General features: G+C 40.1%; 1 protein-coding gene across 1 annotated transcript in view; it reads right to left on the bottom strand.

Moving 5' to 3' along the window:
• Positions 1–1,789: 1,789 nt before the first annotated feature.
• The window catches only part of adpgk2 (ADP-dependent glucokinase 2), a 30,583-nt gene continuing 7,638 nt past the window's right edge, over positions 1,790–24,734 (bottom strand). The window contains exons 2-6 of the mRNA XM_067988715.1: positions 23,205–23,364; positions 19,143–19,333; positions 16,785–16,881; positions 13,913–14,049; positions 1,790–6,801 (exon numbers count right to left, since the gene is read on the bottom strand). Of these exons, the coding sequence (XP_067844816.1) occupies positions 6,134–6,801; positions 13,913–14,049; positions 16,785–16,881; positions 19,143–19,333; positions 23,205–23,364 (1,253 nt within the window). The 3' untranslated portion in view covers positions 1,790–6,133. The remainder of the gene's footprint in view (positions 6,802–13,912; positions 14,050–16,784; positions 16,882–19,142; positions 19,334–23,204; positions 23,365–24,734) is intronic.

The following is a 24,734-nucleotide window of genomic DNA, read 5'->3' as shown; positions in this document are numbered from 1 at the left end:
AAAGCTGCACAGCAGGCAGACTGCGTGCCCACATGACCTGTTGTCAGCTGGAGCGTCTGGATTTAAAGAGCCATTGCACTCTTCACAATAGCGCAGAGGTGCAATGTTGGATTCCCTCAGAATGAATGAATCAGCAGCTGGTAGGGAATCTGGCATACACGTGAAGAAATCTTTTCCTGTGGTTGCAAATGAGCTGCATGTTAATGGAGTGATATCCCTTTCTGTTGATGAAGTCCTGGCTCCTGTGGATATGCTCGGATTGCTATATGCGTGCAATCGATTGCACCTGTGGGAAGCCAGCCACAGAGTGGAAGCCCACTGCCCTCTCTGTATGGCTGAGGTTGTCCGTGGGGAAGTTGACTTATGGCGACGCCCTGCGAAACAAACCATTGGTGACCTGTCTTATGCGATTGTGGGTAGACGACTGAGAGACCCCGGCGATGTTCCCTGGTGGTGCCCTGGAATGATCTGGAGGTGAAGAAGTTGAGGGCGGTGGTCACTTTAACTGTGACAGGAAATGCGATGCCACCAGGCCCAGCCTGGAGCAGCTCGGCATGAAGGAGGCTGCAGATGTCTGCAACCACCTGGCAACTTACTTGCAGCCTCTGTAGGCACTGCTCCTCAGAGAGGTCCAGGTAGCTCAGCCTCGGTCAGTAGACCCTCTCACAAGGGTGTTGCCTCCTGGACGTTGGTCGCTCTGTTGTTGCCCTCTCTGCTCTTGTGCAGGTGCCTGTGGCACACCACTGTGTGGGGAGCTGCAAGTGGTGGATGTGCACGTTATGCCTGGCAAACATAACATAAAAAAATAGGAGGAGTAGGCCATCTGGCCCCTCGAGCTTGCTCCGCCATTCAACTAGATCACGGCTGATCTTCTACCTCAACACAATTTTCCTGCACCATTCACAAATCCCTTGATGCCTTTAATATCTAGAAATCTATCGATCTCTGTTTTGAATATACTCAATGTCTGAGCCTCCACAGCCCTCTGGGGTAGAGAATTCCAAAGATTCACCACCCTCTGAGCGAAGATGGTGATGTCCCTCCACGGATGTACTGGTGAATGCAGCTATTGTTGTCAAAAAGGTAGGTAAATATGTGTAAACAGAACAATTCTGAGTGTAAACCAAGAATTTCAAGTCTAAACACAACAATGTCCCAGCCAAAGATTTGTCAGAGAGAACAGAGTACCCTGCTGCAATAACTCACCTTTTATCCCCATCTGTCAAACAGGGATTTAAATGTCCAAATGGCTGCCGGCTGCAATCCGAGTTTCCCATGGCATATTTCACAGCATGGGAAACGCATTGAGGCAATGTTGAAATCACTTGCCATCATTGTTAAATATATTTATGCACATTTCAAGTACTTTAAGTACTTGAATTGCTGATTTAAATATCGTCTACTTCCGGGCTCGGGAACGGCATGCGCACCCAGATGGCTTTGGGTTGTGCATGTTTTTCGGCGGGTTGGAGCCTGGATTCCTTCTAGCTCCAGAAAATCCCAGTTTTCTTTGCCCCCCCCGCCCGCCTCCAAACTTCGCTTTTAAAACGCTTTTTAACGTGTCAGTTAGTTCTTTTGAAGAGTTAACCCAAAATATGAACTTGCCCTTCACAGATGTTGAGTGAAGTTTTTCCAGAATTTTCAGCTTTGGTTTCAGATTTCCAGCATTTGTATTTTATTCCTCAGAAGCAGCAACATTCAGTTTGTGGTCTCGAAATTTTGCCAGCAAACCAGCTGCAATCTACAAGGTGATGGGTCCTTTCTGGTTGAGATGAATAAGTAGACAATTAAATATTCAGAATCACTTTATTGGAAACAAAATCAAGTACAATTGAATAAAAAGGATATTTCATCTGAAACAATACAGGAGAAAAAGGTAAGAAATAAACACACATAGCTTATAACAATGGCTGACAATTTAAGCAATTTAATTCACAATCTTTATGTCATGCCACAAAAACAAATTCACATTTTCAAGCAAAATTGCTACATTTCTTCCGGAGTTCCCACCAGAAGGTCGTAAATCAATCACAAAAGTACAGTATCCCATATTATCTTCTGCCTACCTCTTCCTCTATTCTGAATGGTGAGGCACTCTTCCAAGAGGCCACAGATTATTACACAAGAAAACCTGTCAATAAGTGGAAGCAAGCTCATGTGGCTTCACTCAGTGGTTCAGACAGAGTCCTGAACTCAACTCTATTTAAGTACCTCTGAATTTATTCGAAAAGGATGAATGCCTACCACAAAATGGGGACCAACTCACAGCGTTCTCAGGACGGAAGAGCCAGGATCCCTGTGTAAGCGTGCAACTCATTTCAGTTGCGGAATGTAGCATTGGCAGTTATCAAGCTTGTGTACACTCTAGCAACAAGTTATTGGATAAACCTAAAATATTTATTGCACTTTGTTGATAAGATAGCACATTTCTATGGTGGTCAAAGACTTTGCGTAGTTAAATCTGAAGTCATTTTCTTCTATTTCATTTCAAAATAAAAAAATGGTCATTTTGGGGGTTTCATCGCTCGTTTGAGATATTTATTCTTTGAACACATTATTCTTATTATGTGGAGAACTTTACTAGTTTGTTTTCAATGTACCTATTTTCAATAGACTGTCAGAATGGCTCACTGGAAGACAGTTACTGCAGAGGGCAAGAAAGAATAAATCAACAAGCTGATGTTAAAACCTGACAATAGGTAGTTCACAATAATTTCAGAACTTGGATCAATAAAAGAAAATTATCAACTAAACTTAAAAAAGAACCTGGTTTCTAACCTTCACATTCACAAGAATGGCAGAAGTATGATCTTTCACTGAAGGTAAAATATATATTTTTTAAAACTGGCACAGTTTGTTATGTGGTACTGCAAATATCAGTGATGGGCCTTTTCAGATGTAAAGCTACAACATTTAAAAAAAAACTTGGAAGTTACATGGACCAATGAACAACTGCTAATAAAAAAAAGTTAGTCTAAAAAAAGGTTTAAATATTAAATACCTGAGCATTCTCAGTTTGCTTGCAACAATCTGGTCTTGCCATAGCTTCAATTAAATGTGGTTCTTATGATAGAGGACTTTGGACTTATTCCCAAATAATGAGGCCAAAAAACCCCACCATCGCTCAGAGGTATTTACACAATGAAAGTTCCAAGTTCATTTATTTAATAGAACAAATTGGGCATGTACATTTTTTTGGGGGGGTGGGAGGAGGTGGAAAGAGGACAAGAGACTTTCTGTATGTACTTGAGCACACAAAGCAGTGCCCAACAGATAACAAATAAAGAAATTTTATATAACAACATGCATCTTTAACGTAGTAAAACATCCCAAGACATTTAACTTACTAGATTTAACAAACATCTAGTAAGTTCACTACCAGAGAAAAATAAACCTCATGGTTCCCAGGTGCACTCCTTTTCAATGTCACAGTGCTAAACTTCCAGACCCGCATAACGACATTGGTATTACACTGGCTATGTGCCACTTTTACAAAATCTGCCCAAAAATGTTTTTATTTTCAGGCTGTGCTCATCTTTCAGCTACCAGATAGCAGTTAATCTCTTAATTTCCTTTAGCAATGATCTCTTTGTTGCATTATTACAGACATTCATAGCAAACAGGAACAGGAGTAGGTCATATCAGCACCTCAAGCCTGCACCATCATTCAATTAGATTATGGCTGATCTGTACCTCAACTCTGTTTACCTGCCTTTGCACCATATCCCTTTAAAGCCTTACCAACAAAAATCTATCAATCTCAGTCGTGAAAATTTAAATTGACTCAGCATCCACAACCTTTTTTGGGGGGGGGGGGGGGGCGGAGTTACAGATTTCCACTATCATTTGTGCGAAAAAGTGCTTCCTGAAATCAGTTGTACTAAACTGCTTTGCATTTTTTTGATTTTTACCTTCTTTAAAAAAAAGAGTAAAATTGGGTGCAAAAGAACAATAAAGCACTTTATTTCATCCCTGATTGGGTTGTTTCAGTGTGAGACAGAATGAATACTTCATCTGTATCACTGTGACAAGTAAATTTTTTATTTTAGAGAAAGCATTTTTTTTTAAACTAATTTCTTCCCTCAATTTCCCACCCCAATCCATCAATTCCTTGTTGGAGTAAAGTTCTATGTACACTCGACACCCAAGCAGTCATTATTGATGTACAATCTTCAAAAGTGATGCTTCCAGTGATGGAATAGCCAATTAAAATGGGTTACTGATTTTCTTCATTTTAATTAGATTCATACAGCAACATTCACCACTGTAAATCTTTCTTTCTTCCATCACAGTTTAACACAATAAAGTCCCTCACCCGTGTATGAGAAAAAATGGTTCCATGTATTTGTCCCAGTAACCCTTTTCTGTCCTTCCAGTTCACTAAATATGAATGCATTGTTTTTAAATACAAATATAATCGCCAGTTTATTTTCCCACATTAACTCATCAACTAAAAATGCACCAATCTTCCACGTCTTTCTTTTGCTCTAACATTGTGAACTTACTAATGTCAGCGTCAAACACAGTTTGATTTTTGTATTTTCTCTTATAGATGCAGTCACATTATCATGGTAATTTAATATAACACATTTTCCTTTGCTAATTTTAATGATAAAGTAGACTCTAGTATAAAGCAAGGATTACTGCTTTTTACTGGCATTTACTTTTTGCTAAAATTAGAAAAGGAAAATATACCTCTAGCTCTTTAAATGTACATAATAAAGTAGTCAGCAAAATGTCTTCTGCAGGAATTTATAGGAAATTCACATGGAATACAACTGTGACACACTGTCCCAGCAACTTGATAGAGGAGAGCCAGATGCCTATAAGAGGGCTCCCAGTTTAGATCAGACTTGCCATGTCATTTTAACTCAAACCTTCTCAAAAGGGAGTTTGTGGGGCTCCCAGAGGATTAAGTGGCCAAATGCACCATGTTGGAAGGTACCAAACTAGAGACTAAAAAGGTCCTATCCATAATCTCTGGTCACGTCAAGTTAGCTGATCTCAGCTATGGTTGAAACACCATTATTGGCTTCAGTGTCCTTAAGCGGGGAGGGAAAGGGGAGAATTGTCAGTCTTCCCACTCACAATTCAGTCATCCTGCTGGAATTGGGTTGTTTGGAGATAATGTTTCAGGTATGATGGGATCAGACAGAATTTGGCTGCCTTCTAGCCCTACCCAGCCCATGGTCAAATAGCCTGATGACACTAGCTATCTAGGCTCACACATGGCCATTTTGATGAGGTTCTAAAAAGCGGTCAGTGCACAGAGAATTGGATCCAGCATTAATCAGTGAAAAAGAGAGAAGGAAAACTGAATGGGCCATTTGGTTGATCTCAGCCAAACTACTAGAGCATCTGGAAGGAAGAGTTAGGCAGAACATGCCTGCCTTGCAAATCCTTCACCCTGTTGTAAAGCCACAGTAGGAGCAATTGGCAGATACAGCACTGGGGACCTGAAAAGGGGAAAATAAGGCATAAGATACATATACAGAATCTTTAAACAGCCTGTCAGGAAGAATGTTTAAGGAAAAAAGCAGGACAGATCTGTTTTGCACCTGAGAACAGTCCCACACTTATCAGCTCATAGTTTCAATTAGTCACCTTTAACAGCCATGGGGATTTAAAATATTGACTGAAAATGGAGACGGAATTTGTACTTTCCACCAAGCACTGTATTCACAACGCTGTGCAACGGCTGCTTTGAGATCAGAATATTCACAAGAAAATGAGGGGTTGAGGCCTATAAAGAACACTCACTATTCTTTCAATATTCAGCCATGGGTATTAAATAAAGTTAAAAGATTTTAAAACAAAAAAAAGCTACAAATCAAGATTTTATCTTATAAACCTTTTGAGGACCATGGTGTAATTTATACAAAAATTCTCAAATGAATATTTAATCATACACTTATTCTTAAATAATACCCAAAAACCTGAATATTGATTACAAGAGGCCAAAGTAAAGAATACACAGAAAATTGACTAAAATTTATTTTTGAGGGGGAGAGGGGAGAAAAAAGGGAAAAGGAGAAAGCATAATTTAAATCTTTCATTAACCTCCTTCATCAAGGAAGAATGCAAAGGAATAAAGAGTGTGCCAGTTCTACCTTCCTCGTTCCCTTCAGAGAGATTAGATCTGAAGAACCAAGCTGGCTGCAGAAATATTGTCGCCGCCACCTACAGTCTGATAGACTTCTGTACATACCAGCACTGGAGCAACACAGATCTCATAGTTATACTCCTCCCAGCAAGAAACAGGTCGATTTTCTTTCAGTGGGATTTTCTTACTCCCTTGTACACGACTCACAGAAAAAGAATCATCCATGATCAACTTGGCTTTGCTGGTGTCAATATTCGGCGAGCCACAAACATGGCGATTTGCAGTCAATGAAGCTTTGGCAGTTGCTGACATGGTGTTCCTCCAAGAGGACCCTTTCGCAATGATGATTGCTTGGAAAGCAAGGGTATGAACATGCAGCCGTGTCAGCCTGCGTTGTGTACTCGTTATTTCCTGAGAATTTAAGAGGCGATAAACTTTCCGCATTTGATCAAGTATACTTGCTACTCTTGGGTATGGGTCAGACAGGACAGTGACGTTGGCCCCCTTTAGCATGCTAAGCAGGTTGGGTAATTCCTGTTCGTTCATGCCTAGAGAATCTGCATGAGTGATAATGTAAGTAAAAAGATTTTTCAGAAGAGTGTTGTCCACAAAAGAGGCCATTTCAAAATGGATTCTGGTGGTGCTGTCAACTGATAACATGAGATTCTGAAGCAATCTTAACCGCCCCTCAAGTTGACCTGTCAGCAAAGAAATTTCAATTGTTAGCCACAATATAATGAATTATTCTAGGAACTGTAACTGTTACAGGTGATTAAAAGGTGGCACTGTTTTCACCGTCAGTGCAACAAATGAAGCACAGCAATGCCAGCTTTATCTCAACCAATGTAAGCTGAATTGCAAACATTTCTCCAAAAGAATAATCTCAAGCAGAAAAATAAAATCTTTCAATATAATATCAACATAACCAAAATATTGTGCATTATACAGAGATTGAGTTAATTCCCTGACTACAATTTATTTTGCATTGACAAACTAAATAAGCCACTTCCTATTAATGTTTCAATAAAAATCATGGCCATTTTCTTTTCTTCAGCAGTCAACATTACTATGTTACATCATATGATAAACGTGGCCAAAAATTGAAGCAACTGAACCTTCATGTCTACATCAGCTCTCCTAATGGGAGGATGGAATTATTCAGTTTGGGAGCATCTTTGAAGGTGACTTCAATTGTGCTGAAGTCAACTTCAAAGATGCTCCCGAGCTAGTTAACCTGCCAGGTGAATTACTTGAGTAAGGGAGGGGATCCCTCAATTAATTTCTATTCCTCCCTAGAAGACAACCAAGGCTGGCAAATGTGATCCCTAGAAAAACTCCCAAATCCAATTGTTTTTTTCCAACATGATTGATCATCAAACAGTGTGTAGTATGTCCAACGGTAGCAGATTCCTACCTGCCCTCAGAGTTAGGAATTGTGCTTTTCGCATAGGAAGAAAAGTCAGCTATTCAAGATATCTTACTTTGCCAACATTAAACCACATATGAAAAGATCATACATTTAAAGTCAATAAAGCAGTCAGTCATAACACTTTCTGTAATGCTTGGATAGTATCAAAAACTGTACTTAAAATGCCAATGCAATTGGCTAATTCAGAAGCAAATTAAACTGAGTACACACGCATTACCATCCAGTGCATACGTTCCACCTTAAAACATTTGTATTGCCTGCAAACCTGGGAATGTAACATATACATGTAAAAGTTGCAATTTCACACACAATGTTTAACTGCAGGTTATTGCAACATATAGGAGGTTGCCAAACAAGCCATTTAGTGCATATTACACCTAACAGTTATCAACAAAATGCCAATCAAAAATTACAACTTCTGGAACCTTAATTCATAACTTACCAAAGCTTCACATGATCTAAGTTTATCTTACTCATCTTTTACAAATTATTTATCAAACACATCCATGCTCAAATTTTCCACTTGTCCCCTTCATAAAGTGCTTTGTTAAACACTCTTCCAAAAAAAAAGTGAAATGTGAAAACAAACTAATGTCTTGTCCCTTTTGAAAGCACTTTTATAGAATTTTTACTTTTGTTCGAGCTGCTTTTCCAAAGTACTTTTTCCTGCCCTCCCCCAGTTGACAATGGTGAGCCTATTGAGTCAGTGTCTCATGAACTATATCAGGAGTTAGGCTGCATACGAAAGAAAAAGAAAACTTCAATACCAACAATTTGCACTTTTTAACACTTATTATCGCAACAATACCATCCCAAATGTTTCACAAAAGCAAACATAACAGGACATTGAGCAGCGGTGGCAGAAGGGTCAGTGGTGAAAACTGAAGGCAAGATCAAGGAGGTATTTTTCAACGAGACTTGTGAAAGAGAGGAGACAAAAGACAAGGGTTGAGGGACAGCATTCCACAATGCGGGAACGAAACAGTTGAAGGCTCTGTGGCTGAAGGTGGAGCAGAGACACAAAGGAGGCCATCAGAGACGGCAGAGCCGAGGGTGCATGCAAGAACATAAGACAGAAGGCGGTTACAGAAGTAAGGAGCAAGGCTATGGAGGGACTTGTAGATGAAGATCAGAATTAAAAACAATGCATTGGGAGTTAATTGAGGTTGGCGAGGGCAGGAGTAAAAGGGGAGGAGGATAAGGTGCAATTTATGAATGGAGTTTGGAATGACTAAGATTAGAAGGCTAGCTAAGAGAGAGCTGGATCAATCAAGTCTGGAGGTGACAAAGCATCTCAGTGGCAGTGAGGAGAGGCAAAGGAAGGGGCAAGTGAAGTCACAGAGGTGAAAGTAAATGATCTTTTGGGGGCCAGGATGTGGGGTTTGAAACTTAGTTCACGATCAAACAGTACGACATGGACTCGAGGGAGGAGGCGGCTGAAGCAGCCGAGCAGATTGTTTTGATCTTTGAGACAAAAGAAATCCATGAGCTCCTCACATTTGGTATTGGAGATGAATAGGTGCACAGCAAAGGAGACAGTTCATTATCAAGAGGAGTCATCTGAGGTTGTCCTTACCCTACAGAGTAGTGGACGACATGGCATTGATTTAGATAATCAATCTAAATGAACAGACAGGTCTGTCATATGGCAATTGTGCTCCAACCTGCGGCTCTCGGCATTAATGGTAGAGATGAGAATGGCAGTGCGAGGAACGCGGGAGTGGGCGACACGCGAAAAAGTTGGATTGATGGCAGAAGCAAAAGCAGCTGTTGAGCAGGTCGATTATAGCAGATATGTCAAGGTGGGTAGGAGGACCAGAGGAGAGGAAATTGGGAGTTTGGAATGATTGTAAGTTTAGGAGCAGAGGGTGATTGTAGAGGGCTTTAAAGCAGGAAGGGCGATGTGAATTATAGGGAAACGAGGAAGTCAAAGATTTTTTAAAAACCTAGAAGAGACAAGGCCTCTTGAGATTATAAGATTGAGGGGGGGCTACCACAAACAGAATTTATGTATAAAAGTATTGCTATTTGAACAACCTGACAAAATACTTAAAAACAGAAAAAGTTTCAAAAAACTTGGCTGCATATATGGTATCTTTCCCATATTGCAATATTGGGTGAGGATCAGGGTTGACTATTTCTGTGGTGTGCACTAGTCAAATAACCTCCTGACACTCACCGTCAAAAATCACCGATGAATAAAGGCCACTGGGTGATCAGCACCCATGGAACTGTATTCCGGCAAGATGTCAATGTCTTCAGGGTACAAGGGAAAGGAGAAAATAGTCAAGAAAAAAAAGCCAGAGCAGATTTATTGGAAGAGCAACAAAACTGATTCTCAAGTGTATAGGGGTGAACTACAAAGATTATTGAAGTGTTTGAGCCTTACTGTCTGGAAGGAAATACATGCGTTCTTATGTTATAGACAGATAATGTACACCCAAATTATTACTTCAAAGTAAGTCGGTAAAGTAGGAGAGAACATAAATAGATTCCACTGAAAAATAAATTAAAAACAGGTCAGGAAGCAACTCTTTACTCAAAAAAAGTGAGAAAAATGCTTGGAAATAATCTGCCAAGCGGCAGAGTAGAAGCAAAAACAATGAGGTTGTTCAAAGTATGATTGGATGTCATTATGGGAGAGTTAGGGTACTAGAGAAATAACCTTTTTCTCCCACCGCCCCCCACCCCCAGCCGCATTTTCTTATGCAGCACATCTAGAAATTACTTATTAGAACAAATAGGCTGATTATTTGTTAGTAGTCAAGATGTTTCATAATATGGCCTGCGATATAATGAATTGGATATTGTTAAAGTTGCGAACTTCAATGAAAAGTTACATTCCTAATCAGATTATTATGGCTCATTGAATCATGTTGCTTTGGCTTTAAATTTATGATGCATGCTGGGTTGTTCTTCACATGCAATCAATACTAAAGAGCTCAAGTCAATAATTAGTAGAATTATATTATAGATTAAAAACCTATTGCCCTATTAAGTGAGCAATATTCCATTTGAAAGTCTCTGCATCTCTCTTTTCACACACGAGTCTAATACAAAACTTTACATAGCTTCATGGTACATAACAGAAGAGAATACTACAGAATGGCTTTCTAATGTTGCTTTTATATTACATTATTGCTGCTGGAGGCAGCCCTTCCTCTAGTGACAGCATGCAACATAAACATGGAAACACTGGTGTCTTTGACCACACAGAGGCCAACATTAAAAGATGATTTACTCCCAGATAAATGGCTACTGCCGGTAGTGCCAGACATGACAAGCCATCAGTAAAAAGCAACAGTCTTATCAAGAACTATTTAGAATTTTGTAATTCCAAAGACCTTTTTTTTTTAAAAAGGTCAATATGTAACTTCAGTTCAACACACTGATGCAGCATAACATGTGGATCAATTCATGCACTTACATTGAAAACATCAAAACAACTTGAACTGCAATATTGACAGCTTTCAGCATTACAAAATGGACCTTGTAATTTCAGCATGTTATTTGTAAGTACAGCTTTAGTTTGCATCTTTGAAAGCACACACTATTAGACCCTCACCAATACGCATTGCAACTGCATCTTCAGAAAGCAAACAATGAATCCTTTGACGATTTGATCTGAGGGCAAATATGTGTAAACACAGCAACAATAAATTATAATAAAGCCTTCTGTACAAGAACATATAACTGGATTTAATAATTACTGAACTAATGATCTTATCAAGTACTTAAATTCAAATGCATTCTTTTAAAGGAAAAATTAACATTTACATTAAAAACCGAAATACTTGAAATCAACTTTGAGCTTAGATATGGCATAATTCTTTATCTTTCGGAGATAAACACACAGAGAAAAAAATTAAAAATGTAAAATTCAGTTTTCAAACCAATTATGTGTGCCTTGGTGCTGTGAACGAGAGCAGTGTATGCAGTCAGAGTGGTGGTATATTGGTTTGAAATCTATTATTCCTATACTCCTGAGTTCCTGATCATATTTCCATGATGTGGCTGAGTAGAAAACAGCTGCTTTTTCATTGCAAGAGGGTAAGGAGAACCCCAACAGTAGTCACCAGACTGCTGTCGTGCATCTTCTAGTAATCCTTTTCAACAGCATTGGTTTTTTTGGGAACATCTAGTGGGTTAAGAGACCAAGAAGTTTAAATGCACAGAAAGAAATCTAAAAGAATGATCATGGCCCCATTTGATTTTCCGATTCCAGAATAACGTATTCCTGAACCTGAATGCGGAGCACAAATTAAATAACCACATTGCAGGTCAAAAAGACATAGAAGCAAAAATCCTTTTGTTTCCTCTCCCAGTAATACACCAACTGTGGCCAACAGAGACAGCAAGCATCTAGCTCCCAGGTTTGTGCCACTGTTATTCAGTCAGCCCGTAGGAGATTTGGCCTCAATTTGGTGCCTCCCTACAGTAATACTGCTGAAATCAGGAGCTGAATCTACACCCAGCATACCATAACATCGCCTGTTAGTACACCGTACAAGAAGTGGAGGTGTGATCACATACTATATTGGGATCAGGATTAGAACCTTTATCAGTGTGGTAGCTGCAAGAAGCTCCGTGGAACAAGCTGTGTTGATATTTTAATCAATTATTTGTAGTCAAGATTTGACGTTTCAAGCACTTTCATTGCTTGTGTCCAACAGCACCAATGCAACTCCAGAATTTTGAGACTCAGTAGTCTCTTGTAACTGGAGCTTCTGGAACATTCCTCTATTCCTTCCCTCCCCCCACACCTCTTCTCCTACCTTCTGAGTGGACACAGAATGTGACTTGGTTAGTGTTACTTTTTCAGTCACTGCCAAGAATGATCCCTACATCCGTGCAATTCTTTTTGTGACCTGGTGTGAGGTATGCTTCTTAGCAGAATTAAAATTCAAGTTATCATTCTGTGAAGGTCAATGGGAAACCATTCTTGCATAAAAGAATAGCCCAGGTTTTGCTGTCAAAATAATGGTGAGGCAAATGGCGCTTGCTATTATTTATGCGCAAATCGCACAGCTACTTCAGGCGAGGGGCAACTGTGCAGTTAAACATGGTATCCAAAAGTTTCTGTCTGAGATGCACAGCCATTAGTTTCGCGAAAATGCCATCTCACAGTCTGCCTCACCATTGAAATGGATTGACTGGCATGACGTTGCTGTATTTGCACGGTAGATACAAACTAAACTCGCCACAGAAAGTCTTGTCCATTCCAGTCTAAATACCCTTTAATTGAGGTGATAAGTGTAATTGACTGCCAATCAACCTCTCTGGCACTGAAAATTAACTATTACAAGTGTGGAGTCTCATTCCTTCAGGTTTTAATTGTTACTGGAGATTTTAAAAATGTAAAACATTACATTTTTCAATTTTTTTTTAAACTTTTCTTTTCTGTCTCTTTCTTCTCTCTCTCTTAATCCAAGCTTTCTTTCCCTTTCTGTACCAGATTTGACATTGAATTCTCCCACTCTAATTTATACTTCCTTCTTAGTCCTTACACTGTTTATTTCACAATCCTTCAATCTGATTGGTTATGGAGATATACAGTTGTTCACTCAGGTCCCTGATGCCCAGTTTCCCTCGCTCGCACTTTCAGCAACTTGCCACACAAAAAATTAAAAACCTAAACACGCAAGGGCAAGTCTAACTGCAGACGCCATTAAATGCCCTGCTACAGGAAAATCTGGGCCAACGATAAACAACAAACTGAATAGTCACAATCGAACCTTCACCCTTTTATCAACCACACAACATCAAAGAGAAGTCATGAGTGTGGGTCACTGGAAATGATTCATGAAAGTCTTTTATAATCTTAAAGCCAGGTAGCAGCAATGACTGCTGCCAAAGAAAAATTAAAGAAGATCCATCTGATATTGACCAATACTGAAAAAGCAAAAAATAGGAAGATGCATCACAAAGTTGCCGCATTGAAGACAGGCAATTTGAAACTTTGCCTCTTTAAAAAAAAACTTAGAATGGGGCCTTAATATGCAATGGGAGAGGGAAACTTGACCAAGATAAACCCCAAAGGGAAAATATGACAGACGTGTTCCCGTTTTACGATAATATATCTGCTTGTAATTGAAGTATGAATGCAAGAGGGAGAATATTTTAAAACTAGAAAAAGACTGGGAAACAGTTTCCTCTACTAGAGGAAGTACATATTTGACTTGATCAATAAAAATATAAAATAAAAATGAGAAACACTGCAGTAATGCAAAGTTTAATTGTATAAAAATCATGAACCAAACTATTTTTCCAAAATATGTGTATCTTGATAAGCCATGTAAACAATTAGCTGAGATATTATAGAATCACAAAGCTACAACTTAAGTCTGACTGCCCATAATGGAACTGCATTTTACACTCACCTGGTCTAAAAGGAAAATTATCCATCATTTGAAGCCCACTAACTATCAGAAGAGATGGTTTATACAGCTGGAGTTGAGGCTGAAAGTCCTCCAATGACTCTAAAATGGGATTGGATGTGTCACTATGGACTATGAACCTATGGAATCAAGCAGTTGATTATTTTCAATAGTTAAAACTGTCAAACATGGAACTTTTCACTAATCACATCATCACATAAAAGGGAAAGAGTGGAACTGCTGGATCACATACGAAAATATTATATTTACTTACAGCCTTCCACCTTCATCTGAGTGAGGATAGTCATTTCCTCTGGTTTCTGTGCTGGATTCAAAACAAGCACTACATTGAAACTCTCATGTTTTACCCATTTATACTGCCCCAATGGCAGTCTGGAACATAAATGAAGCACTCTACAAGCTTCCTCAGAGATAGCTTCAGTAGGGAATAGACTGGCAGCCAACATAAAAGGGAATCCAAAAGTCTTCTACGAGCATGTAAACAGTAAATGGGTAGCAAAAGGAGGGATGGGGCCGATTAGGGGCCATGAGGGAGATCTACTCCTGGAGGCAGAGGGGATATCCGAGGTATTAAATGAGTACTTTTCATCTGTCTATACCAAGAAGGAAGATGCTGCCAGAGTCTCAGTAAAGGAAGATATAGTTGAGATACTGGATGGGCTAAAAATTGATGAAGAAAAGGTACTTGAAAGGCTAGCTGCACTTAAAGTAGATAAGTCACCTGGTCCAGATAGGATGCATCCTAGGTTGTTGAGGGAAGGGTGGAAATTGCGGAGGTACTGGCCATAATCTTCCAAACACCCATAGATACGGGGGTGGTGCCAGAGGTTGGAGAATTGCAAATATTACACCCTTGTTCAAAAAAGGGTGTAAGGATAAACCCAGCAACTATAGGCCAGTCAGTTTAACCTCAGTGATGGGGAAACTTTTAGAAACGATAATCCGGACAGAATTAAGAGTCACTTGGACGAGGGTGGATTGATTAGGGAAAGCCAGCACAGATTTGTTAAAGGCAAATCGTGGTTAACTAACCTGATGGAGTTTTTTGATGACGTAACAGAGAGGGTAGATGAGAGCAATGCAGTCGATGTGATGTATGTGGACTTTCAAAAGGCGTTTGATAAAGTGCCGCATGGTCGGCTGATCATCAAGATTTTGGGCCATGGAATAAAGAGGGCAGTAACAACACGGATACAGAATTGGCAAAGTGACAGAAAACAGAGTAGTGGTGAACGGTTGTTTTTCGGACTGGAGGGAGGTGTACAGTGGTGTTCCCCAGCAGGACCACTGCTTTTCTTGATGTATATTAATGACTTGGACTTGGGTGTACAGGCCACAATTTCAAAATTTGCAGATGACACAAAACTTGGAAGGGTAGTAAACAGTGAGAAGGATAGTGATACACTTCAAGAGGATATAGACAGGCTGGTGGCATGGGCGGACACGTGGTAGATGAAATTTAATGCAGAAAAATGCAAAGTGAAACATTTCAGTAGGAAGAATGAGGAAAGGGAACATAAACTAGAGGGCACAACTTTAAAAGGGGTACAGGAACAGAGAAATCTGGGGGTATATGTACACAAATTGTTGAAGGTGGCAGGGCAGGTTGAGAAAGCGGTTAAAAAAGCATACAGATCCTGGGCTTTATAAAATAGAGGCATAGAGTACAAAAATACAAAAGTCACGATGAACCTTTATAAAACACTGGTTCGGCCACAACTGGAGTACTGTATCCAGTTCTGGACACCGCACTTTAGGAGGGATGTGAAGACCTTAGAGAGGATGCAGAAGAGATTTACTAGAATCATTCCAGGGATGAGGGACTTTAGTGGAACTGGATAAGATCTTGAAGTGTATCACTATCCTCCTCACTGTTTACGACCCTTCCAAGTTTTGTGTCATCTGCAAATTTTGAAATTGTGCCCTGTACACCCAAGTCCAAGTCCAAGTCATTAATATATATCAAGAAAAGCAGTGGTCCTGCTGGGGAACACCGCTGTACACCTTCCTCCAGTCCGAAAAACAACCGTTCACCACTACTCTGTTTTCTGTCACTTAGCCAATTCTGTATCCGTGTTGTTACTGCCCCCTTTATTACATGGCCCAAAATCTTGATGGATAGGCTGGAGAAGCTGGGGTTGGCAAAAGAACCAAAGGTGACATGAGGATAAGCTTTTTTTACACAGCGAGTGGTTAAGATCTGGAATGCACTGCCCGAGGGGGTGATGGAGGCAGATTCAATCATGGCCTTCAAAAGGGAATCGGATAAGTACTTGAAAGGAAAAAATTTGCTGGGCTATGGGGATAGGGTGGAGGAGTGGGACTAGCTGGATTACTCTTGCACAGAGCTAGCGCGGACTCGATGAGCCAAATGGCTTCCTTCCGTGCTGTAACCTATGATTCCATCTCTGGATCAAAACAGCAAAGAACCTAGCACTATCCATGGAGTAGAGAGGCTTGAAGATTCAGACCTTCCCTACTCAGTTGTCAACTGAGCTGTGCCCAAGATTCACTGAGCAAGGGTGCACTCAGCAGAGGGAAAACATGTAGGGGAATGGTGTGCCTGGGTACATCTGGCACATCCTTATAGATACAGTGAGCATTGGTGGCAGCTGGGAGCAAGCTATGACAACTACAGGAATATAGGGAGAAACTTAATGAAAACCCAAAGTACTTTTAATATAAATTTGTATGAAAATGTTTTCAGAGGCATTTTGTTTTACTTCCCGAGAGTGGGTTTGTAAAATAAGTTGATATGAGTTATCAAAGTGTTATCTACCTTAAAATTCTATTAAAACTGAATGAAAGTTTGGTCAATCACCCTATATCAAATTAATGATTCTGTGTTACAAACCTGTTTGCTCTTCTAGACACTAGCTGCCCCCATTTGGCACCAGTTGAATATTCTAGAATTAGGTGAATGTCAGTTTCGTCTACTGGCTTGCTTGTAACTAGAAGGGAAGAAAAAAATTATTTGAAGTCTAGTATTTATTATTTGTACTTTTTGTTATAAACCGTTAATTAAAATACCAATACTGCAATTTTTTTTGAAAACATATAATTGTTTGCCAGTCAGGTGAAAGATTTAGCAGTTCACCCACTGTCAGCAGTAGCTTAAACATACTTTGCGCTTATAACCAGAGCAGATAAGAGCATGAGTCAAAGGCACTACAGATTCCTGAACTCCAGTTTCTTGTATCTGTGAGATCAACTTGATTAACAGTAAAACTCTGGATTTCAGAATCATTTATTAGAACTACAGGCTTGCAGCCTCTACAACTACAGCGTTGTGCAATACATTAACCCTCTGCATTAGAGTTCCAATGTAGTGCACTACTGTGTGGTAGTACTTAGTGGAAATTATGGGATTGACTGATCATGCAAGGCACTGATTGGGTACATGGAAAGGGAGGAAAAGACAATCAGAGTGGTATACTACCAACCACTCTTGTGCACCTCCCAGTGAGCAATGTGAGGGTATCACTGCCACAACCCTGGAAAAAAAGTCACATTTCACACCCATCCTCAACTGAGGAATGGTGTGGACTGCAAGGAGAGCTTTAAAGAAATGTACCCTTTTAAAAATAAACAGACAAGAAATGATGGGACCTTATCCGGCTAAATATTTAGTATGAAAATGATTAAAATATCTCCCCACACAAACAGGTTAGAACCACAAGAAACTAGGCAGTAAAACCAAGCACACAGCCATAATGTACCCCTCCCATTATTACCCAATACTCTACATTTCTCTAAAAAGAAAATGTTGGGTAAATTGATGGCTGTATACAATCTGGGTAGGTACATGAGCAGCACTAATTTAAATTAAAACTATTCTGAAAAAGATCAATATAAATGGTGTGAATCAAGTTTAGATGCACAAAGAAGTTGATATAAAATTGAAGCGCCTTGAAGAAATAATTCAAAAACTTGATGGATTTGAGTGCAAGATGCGCGCTTATCCACACTGGAATATTTTGTGTTCAACCTCTATCTTGACACAAAAGGAAAAACCACAACATGCTCATCCTACTTATATTATTTGAAATAAGTTACAAATATTTTCTCAAAGTTCTCTTATTTTTCTCCTGCTCTATTCCCTGACAAAACATTGACCAGTCAACCTCCAGGGCCTGTACCAACACTGCTACTAGGCGGTATGCAAGAACAGCTCAGATTGGCTCATCTATCAATTTTTGCTCCCTCTCTAATATAGGAAGTGCCTCATTTCAACAGTGCAGCATGTCCTGACAGCACGCATGAGATTGTGAACTGGATGGTAGAAGGCAAACTAGGTGGACCAAGGTCTTTTCTCATCTAGCAATTTCCATGTTCCCAACATTATATTCCCAATTAAAGCACCAGTAACCCCACACCCGACTCAGCAGCATCTGCTACTGTCAAATATGATTTTATTGGTACAAATCAGTCATATTCTCCTTTAAAATCACTGCTTCTCTTCCCGCACCCCCTTGCATTGGTATAGTACACATGTACAGTAAATGCTGTATATGTTACTGTGTATCAAAACATTGGTATCTAATTTTTGCAATCTACACATTTATCTGTTGCATCATAAATCAAAGGAAGACTTTGATCAACAAGATAAAGCCCTCACTCCTAAAACCCTTTTAACCCATTGTTATTTCCAAACTCAACTATCCAACTCCCTCCTTGTTGACCTCCTATTCTCCATAAACTCCACCTTGTGCCTTGCCCCACACTAAGTTGTGTTCACATATCTTCATTGATCTTCACTGGCTCCCCTTCCCCAATCCATTAAATTTAAAATTATCATCCTTGTCCAAGTTCCTCCAAGGCCTAGCCCCACCTCTATCTCTGAAAACTCCTTCAGCCCTATGAGCCCTCAACTGCTGTTCCTCCGACTCCTCTGCTCAACCCCATCCCAACCTTAGTGGCAGAAAATGTTAGCAGCTTGGTCCTATTCTTTGGAATTCCCTCCCTAAGCCTCTCGAATTCTTTCTCCACCTTTAAAAACTATCTTCTCAAACGCAGCTTTCTACTGCCCCTCCTAACTTCTTAATTCCTGGCTACCCACCCATTTCCTTACATGCACCTGTGAAGCACCTTGGGACGTTCTATGGTTCTGATAATTGAAGTTGCTATTAAAATTCATGCTGTTTGATGTAGGATGGCTTTTCCAAGATTATGTAAGTGAATTTAAGCCAAGTATGACTTTATTGGTACAAACCAGTCACATGTTCCTGAAGGACATCAATAAGGTCAGGCGTTAGACGACTTCCCATGAGCACTTCACACCCTTCCTTCGCAAGGCGATTTGCCATGACTGGTGCATTTCCACCTAATGACCATCGTACTCGAGGGAGGCCCTGGGTAGCTTTCATCAACTTACGAAACAGTGTATCATTGGAAATAAAGCGTCTGAAAACAAAAACATGGTTTTGCCATTAACACTCATTTAGTATAGGATCATAGAATTTTAACAGGATGGGAGGCTGCTATTTGGCCCATTGTGCCTGTGCTGCCTCTCAAATGGCTATCCACGCAGTCATGTTCCTCTGCCCTTTTCAATTTTTGCTTTTTCAAATGTTTATCCCGCTTCTGTTTTAAAAGCCATTATACATTCTGCATTCTCTACTGCTGCTGGTAGGACATACCATGTCCTAATGCTTTGCATACATTTTCTCACTACCACCCCCTTTATTTGTTGGATGATCTTAATTTTATGTCCTCTAGTTACCAACTCAATCAACCTGTGGATATAGAGTTTCCTCTATTTAGCTTATAAAACATTCATAAATTTTGAAAACATAAGAAATAGGAGCAGGAGAAGGCTATACAGCACCTCAAGCCCACTCCGCCATTCAATCAGATCATGGCTTATCTTCGACCTCAGCTCCACTTTCCCGCCTGATCCCCACATCCCTTGATTCCCTTAGAGTCTAAAAATCTATCGATCTCAGCCTTGAATATACTCAACGACTGAGCATCCACAGCCCTGTGGAGTAGAGAATTCCAAAGGTTCACAATCCTCAGTGAAGAAATTTCTCATTTCAGTCCTAAATGGCCGACCCCTTATCCTGAGACTATGCCCCCTAGTTCTAGATTCTCCAGATAGGAGAAACAGCCTCTCAGCATCTATCCTGTCAAGCCCTCTAAGAATTTTACACCTTTCAATGAGATTACCTCTCATTCTTCTAAACTCCAGAGAGTATAGGCCCATTCTACTCAATCTCTCCTCACAGGAATCAATCTAGTGAACATTCATAATTTTGAATACCTCCATCAGCTCTTCTGTTAACCTTCTTGTTTTAATGTAAAGAGCCCCAGTTTCTCTAGTCTCTCCTCATAACAAAAGCCTTGCATACCTTGTATCATCTTAGCAAATATCTTCTGAACCCTCTTGATGGTCTTGACATCCCTACTAAAGTAAGGTGCCCAAAAGTGGACATATTACTCTAACTGCAGCCTAACCAATGATTTGTACAACCTTAGCATTCCATCTTTACTTTTCTACTCTATGCCCCTATTCATAAAGCCGAAGAACCCATCCGCATATTTTTTTTTAAAAACAGCTTTATCAACTTTAAAATTTAGGGATTTTTTTTTAAAGTTGCGCACTGGTATAAATAACTACTACAGCAATACACGCAGCTAATAATAATTACATAGGGTTCGTGTTTTTGGTTTTGAATTACTATGAGAATAGTTTGACTGTGGGGAGCAGGAAACCACAGAAGAAGTACTAAAAGAAATCTAAATTTCAGATAAGGCAGCCACTGGTTGGCTAAGATAAAAGACGACAATTCACCAGGCCCAAATAGATTTCATACAAGGGTATCTGAAAGTAGCAGATAGCAAAATCAGTCACATCCTTGCCATTATCTTTAGGGAATCATAAGAATCAAGAGTAGTAAAAGAGGGTTGGGAAAACAGCTAATCTGGCATCAATCTTTTTTTTTAAAAAGGGGCATTGGGATGACTGGGAGAACTAGTAGTTAAGGTATTAGAAGGCATTTTGAAAGAGAGGACAATGAAACATCTAGATAGGGTCAGCAAAAAGTCACCATGGATTTATGCGAGGGAGAATTTGCCTAACAAATCTACTGGAGGCTTTCAAGAAAATGAGAGACCTTGTTGACAATGGAAATTCTGTGATGGGATATTTTTCGATATCAGCAAGGCTTTTGATACAGTGCTGTATCAAAAGGAGGTAGGAGAAAGTTTTTGAGTGAGATTGAAAATTGGCTGAAGCAAAGGCTGGTTATGAATGGAACTGCACCAACATGGAAAGAAATCCCTAGTGGTGAGCCACAGTAATCACTGCTGTTGTGGTTTACAATATATATGTAAATCAATTGGAGCTGGAAACAGAACAAAGCTGTCTAAGTTTGCAGATGACATGGGGCAAATCAAATACAAAAGAGTTTTGGATAGGTTGGCAAGCTGTATTGATGAGCGGCAAATGGCATTTAATGTGGGAAAATTCAAAGTAATGAGACTAGGGAAGGGAAATAAACAATGGGATTCTAAACTAAATGATTCTAGACTACAGGACATAACATAAGGGATCTGGAGGCACTGGGGATAGCTCACTGAAACCAAGGGTGCAGTATGCAGCAAGAGTAAAGAAAGCTAACCAGATGCAGAGCCAAAGGGGCAAAGTACAAATTCCAGGAGGCGATACTGAATCTGTACAAGGCACTAGTACAGCCACACATGGAGTATGGTGACCAATTCTCATTACCATACTACAGAAAGGCAATACTGAAAAGGGCAACCAAGCCGAAACTTAGATAAAGGCACTTGAGCTATGAGGAGACGTTACAGAGCTTGAGGCTGGAGAAGGCTCAAGGAAGACATTATTCAAAATCCTTAAAGGAATAGGTAAACTGAAGACCAATAATATGTGTTTAAGATTGCCACAATTTCTACAACCAGAGGACACAAGCTCAAGCTTAAACAAAAAGAAATAAGGTGCACAGACAGTTTGGATTTAACAGCTAAACAGAGAGTCATGCACATATGGGAAATACTGCTCAGAGACGCGGCTGGTGCGGAACAATTCAAGAGAGAACTAGGCAGATTATTGATTGGTCCCGAAAACTAATTCCACTCAGTCATTTGGACTGCAGAGTCTTTTCAATAACTTTCTATACTTTCTTATGGAACGCAGATAATCCAGGTGTTATGTAGCTTTTTAGGAAGATTAATTCCATGGTGTAGAACTGACCAATACAGACTAGGAAGGTTCCAGGCTCAATCACTGGTCTACAACAAGTTGGTTGATCTCAGCCAAAGCGGCGGCAGGCATGCTATAAATGGACTCAGCAAACCTCAGATAGGGGAAAACTCTGCAGCCAGAGTTCACATTCCTAACTGGGATGTCACGATTCAGTAAACACTACCTTTACTATATTACCAAGCTACTTTTCCACCAAGAATTAAAAAAAATGCATTCAGGTTCTTAAATTTTCCATGGCAATTACTAATTACAAACACAAATAGATAGTTCTCACACCATTAATATTCAAGTCAAGTTTTTAAGGAACACAAGAAGAAATCGAAGGGGGCAGGGAAAAGTGGTGTGTGTTCATCAAAATGAGGGCTAGTAGCACTGGGAATCTTTTTTCTTACTATTTACATCCAGTTGCACTCACCAGCACTCAACTCAGTCGTAGTGAGACCAGATGCAGCATGAAGTCTACTCTTCCCTGAAAGTGTGCCTTAGCCCCAACCTCTGAAGAACACTAATGTGCCAGTGTAAATATTTCCTCACTGCACACACCTTGTGGCTTCAAAGGTTGCATTTACACTATAATATCAGCACGTAGAATTTTTGCTTTAGCTGACCTGAGTACTTGATGCTGATAACAGGTGCACAAAATAGGAGAAGTATTCCATTTCTCAGCCAAAATCATTAAAGCCCAAGTCTGCATGACAACTTTTGATTCACCAACAGATGCAGGAAGCTCAAAATTGTGATGTTGTCATGGACGGTTTCAAAGAAATTACCGCCAAGTGCGAAACTTAATTTATAGCACAATTCTTTGAAAAAAGCCCTAAAAAGATTAACATTATTTAATTCTGCATTTATAGCTTCTATCATCCCACTGAGTCTCATTACTGTTCCACTCAAATGAAATCCTTCATGACTGTAATGTTTTCTGAAATTGTGTTGTTGCTACATTCTCCACTCTCCAGAGGAAATAAAGCATCACCAAAAACATTTTTGCGACAAATGCAAAGGGTATTTCCAAAATGGTTAGTCTCATTCATGCTATTTCCTTACTCGGATGCAGCTCCAGGAGGAAAGAAGTATGCAAAGCTTTCAGCCAACTGTTCTTCTGACGTGATGTAATTATGGTGGACAGGATTCTTGCTTGGTTTGATGCCAGCTTTCTTTAACAGAGCAACTCCATCTACAACAATGTCAAGACAGCCACCAAAACCTGCAGTAAGACCAAAATAAGAAATGCATGATTAATATAGAACTTTTGAAGTGTAGTTACTGTTGTAATTTAGGAAACGCGACAGCCAATTTGATCACAGCAAGGTCCCACCAACATTTTGATAATGACCGGATAATCTGGTTTTTTTCTAAAAAAAGTGTTGGTTGAGAGATAAATATTGGCTAGGACACCGGGGCGAACGCTCCAGCTCTTCTTCGAAATAGTGCCATGGGATCTTTTACATCCACCCAACAGGGCAGACGGAACCTCGGTTTAACATCTCAACTGAAAGACGGCACCTTCGACAGTGCAGCACTCCCTCAGTACTGCACTGGAGTGTCAGCCTAGATTTTGTGCTCAAGTGGGACTTGGACCCACAATATTTTGACTCCGGCGAGTGCGCAAATCACCGAGCCACTTGATAATCCCCTAATTTTGCTTATCCACCAGCAGTGAGAGGTGCAGGACGAAAGGCCCTTACCCAAGCAGGGTTGTGACCATAGCAAGGAAAAAGACTTGGGAAGTCATGACCCAGGCTGGGACTGAAGGCAGAATCTCAGGGAGCCATGAAAAGTATATTGGAGTGAAGATCTTGATGGAGGCATGATCACGAGCAGTTTGAGCTAGGACCAGAGGCTCGCGGGAGCAATAAAATTCAGAGGAACTTACATACAGACCAATAAAGAGAGGCGGAAGCTGCAGCAGGACCAAGCAGATTAGAGGTATTGCCAGTAAAAAGGTAAGCAGCTGGGAGACAGAAAGAATATGTGCTATAGCGCCACCTGCTGAACTATTGTGACAGGCCAATATTTACATACAGATTTCCATTATAGCAGTTTTGATGTTAAATATTAACTTAAAAAACATAGAATCATTCAGCACACAAGGCGGCCATTCAGCCCATCGTGTATGTGCCAGCTCTTTGAAAGAGCTATCCAATTAGTCCCACTCCCGTTGCTCTTTCCCCATAGCCCTGCAAGTTTCTCCTTTTCAAGTATATATCCAATTCCCTTTTAAAAGTTACTACTGAATCTGCTTCCACCACCCTCTCAGGTAGTTAGCATGACTGATAGCTAGCATGACTGAAAATTGTGACAGGAAGTGAGGTTTACAGACGTCATCAACAAGATTTTCATAATTATAGAATCATAGAATCATAGAAGTTACAACATGGAAACAGGCCCTTCGGCCCAACATGTCCATGTCGCCCAGTTTATACCACTAAGCTAGTCCCAATTGCCTGCACTTGGCCCATATCCCTCTATACCCATCTCACCCATGTAACTGTCCAAATGCTTTTTAAAAGACAAAATTGTACCCGCCTCTACTACTGCCTCTGGCAGCTCGTTCCAGACACTCACCACCCTTTG

Source organism: Heptranchias perlo, chromosome 8 (assembly GCF_035084215.1).
Source record: "Heptranchias perlo isolate sHepPer1 chromosome 8, sHepPer1.hap1, whole genome shotgun sequence".
Taxonomy (NCBI): domain Eukaryota; kingdom Metazoa; phylum Chordata; class Chondrichthyes; order Hexanchiformes; family Hexanchidae; genus Heptranchias; species Heptranchias perlo.
This window is presented reverse-complemented; position numbering and strand designations above follow the sequence as displayed.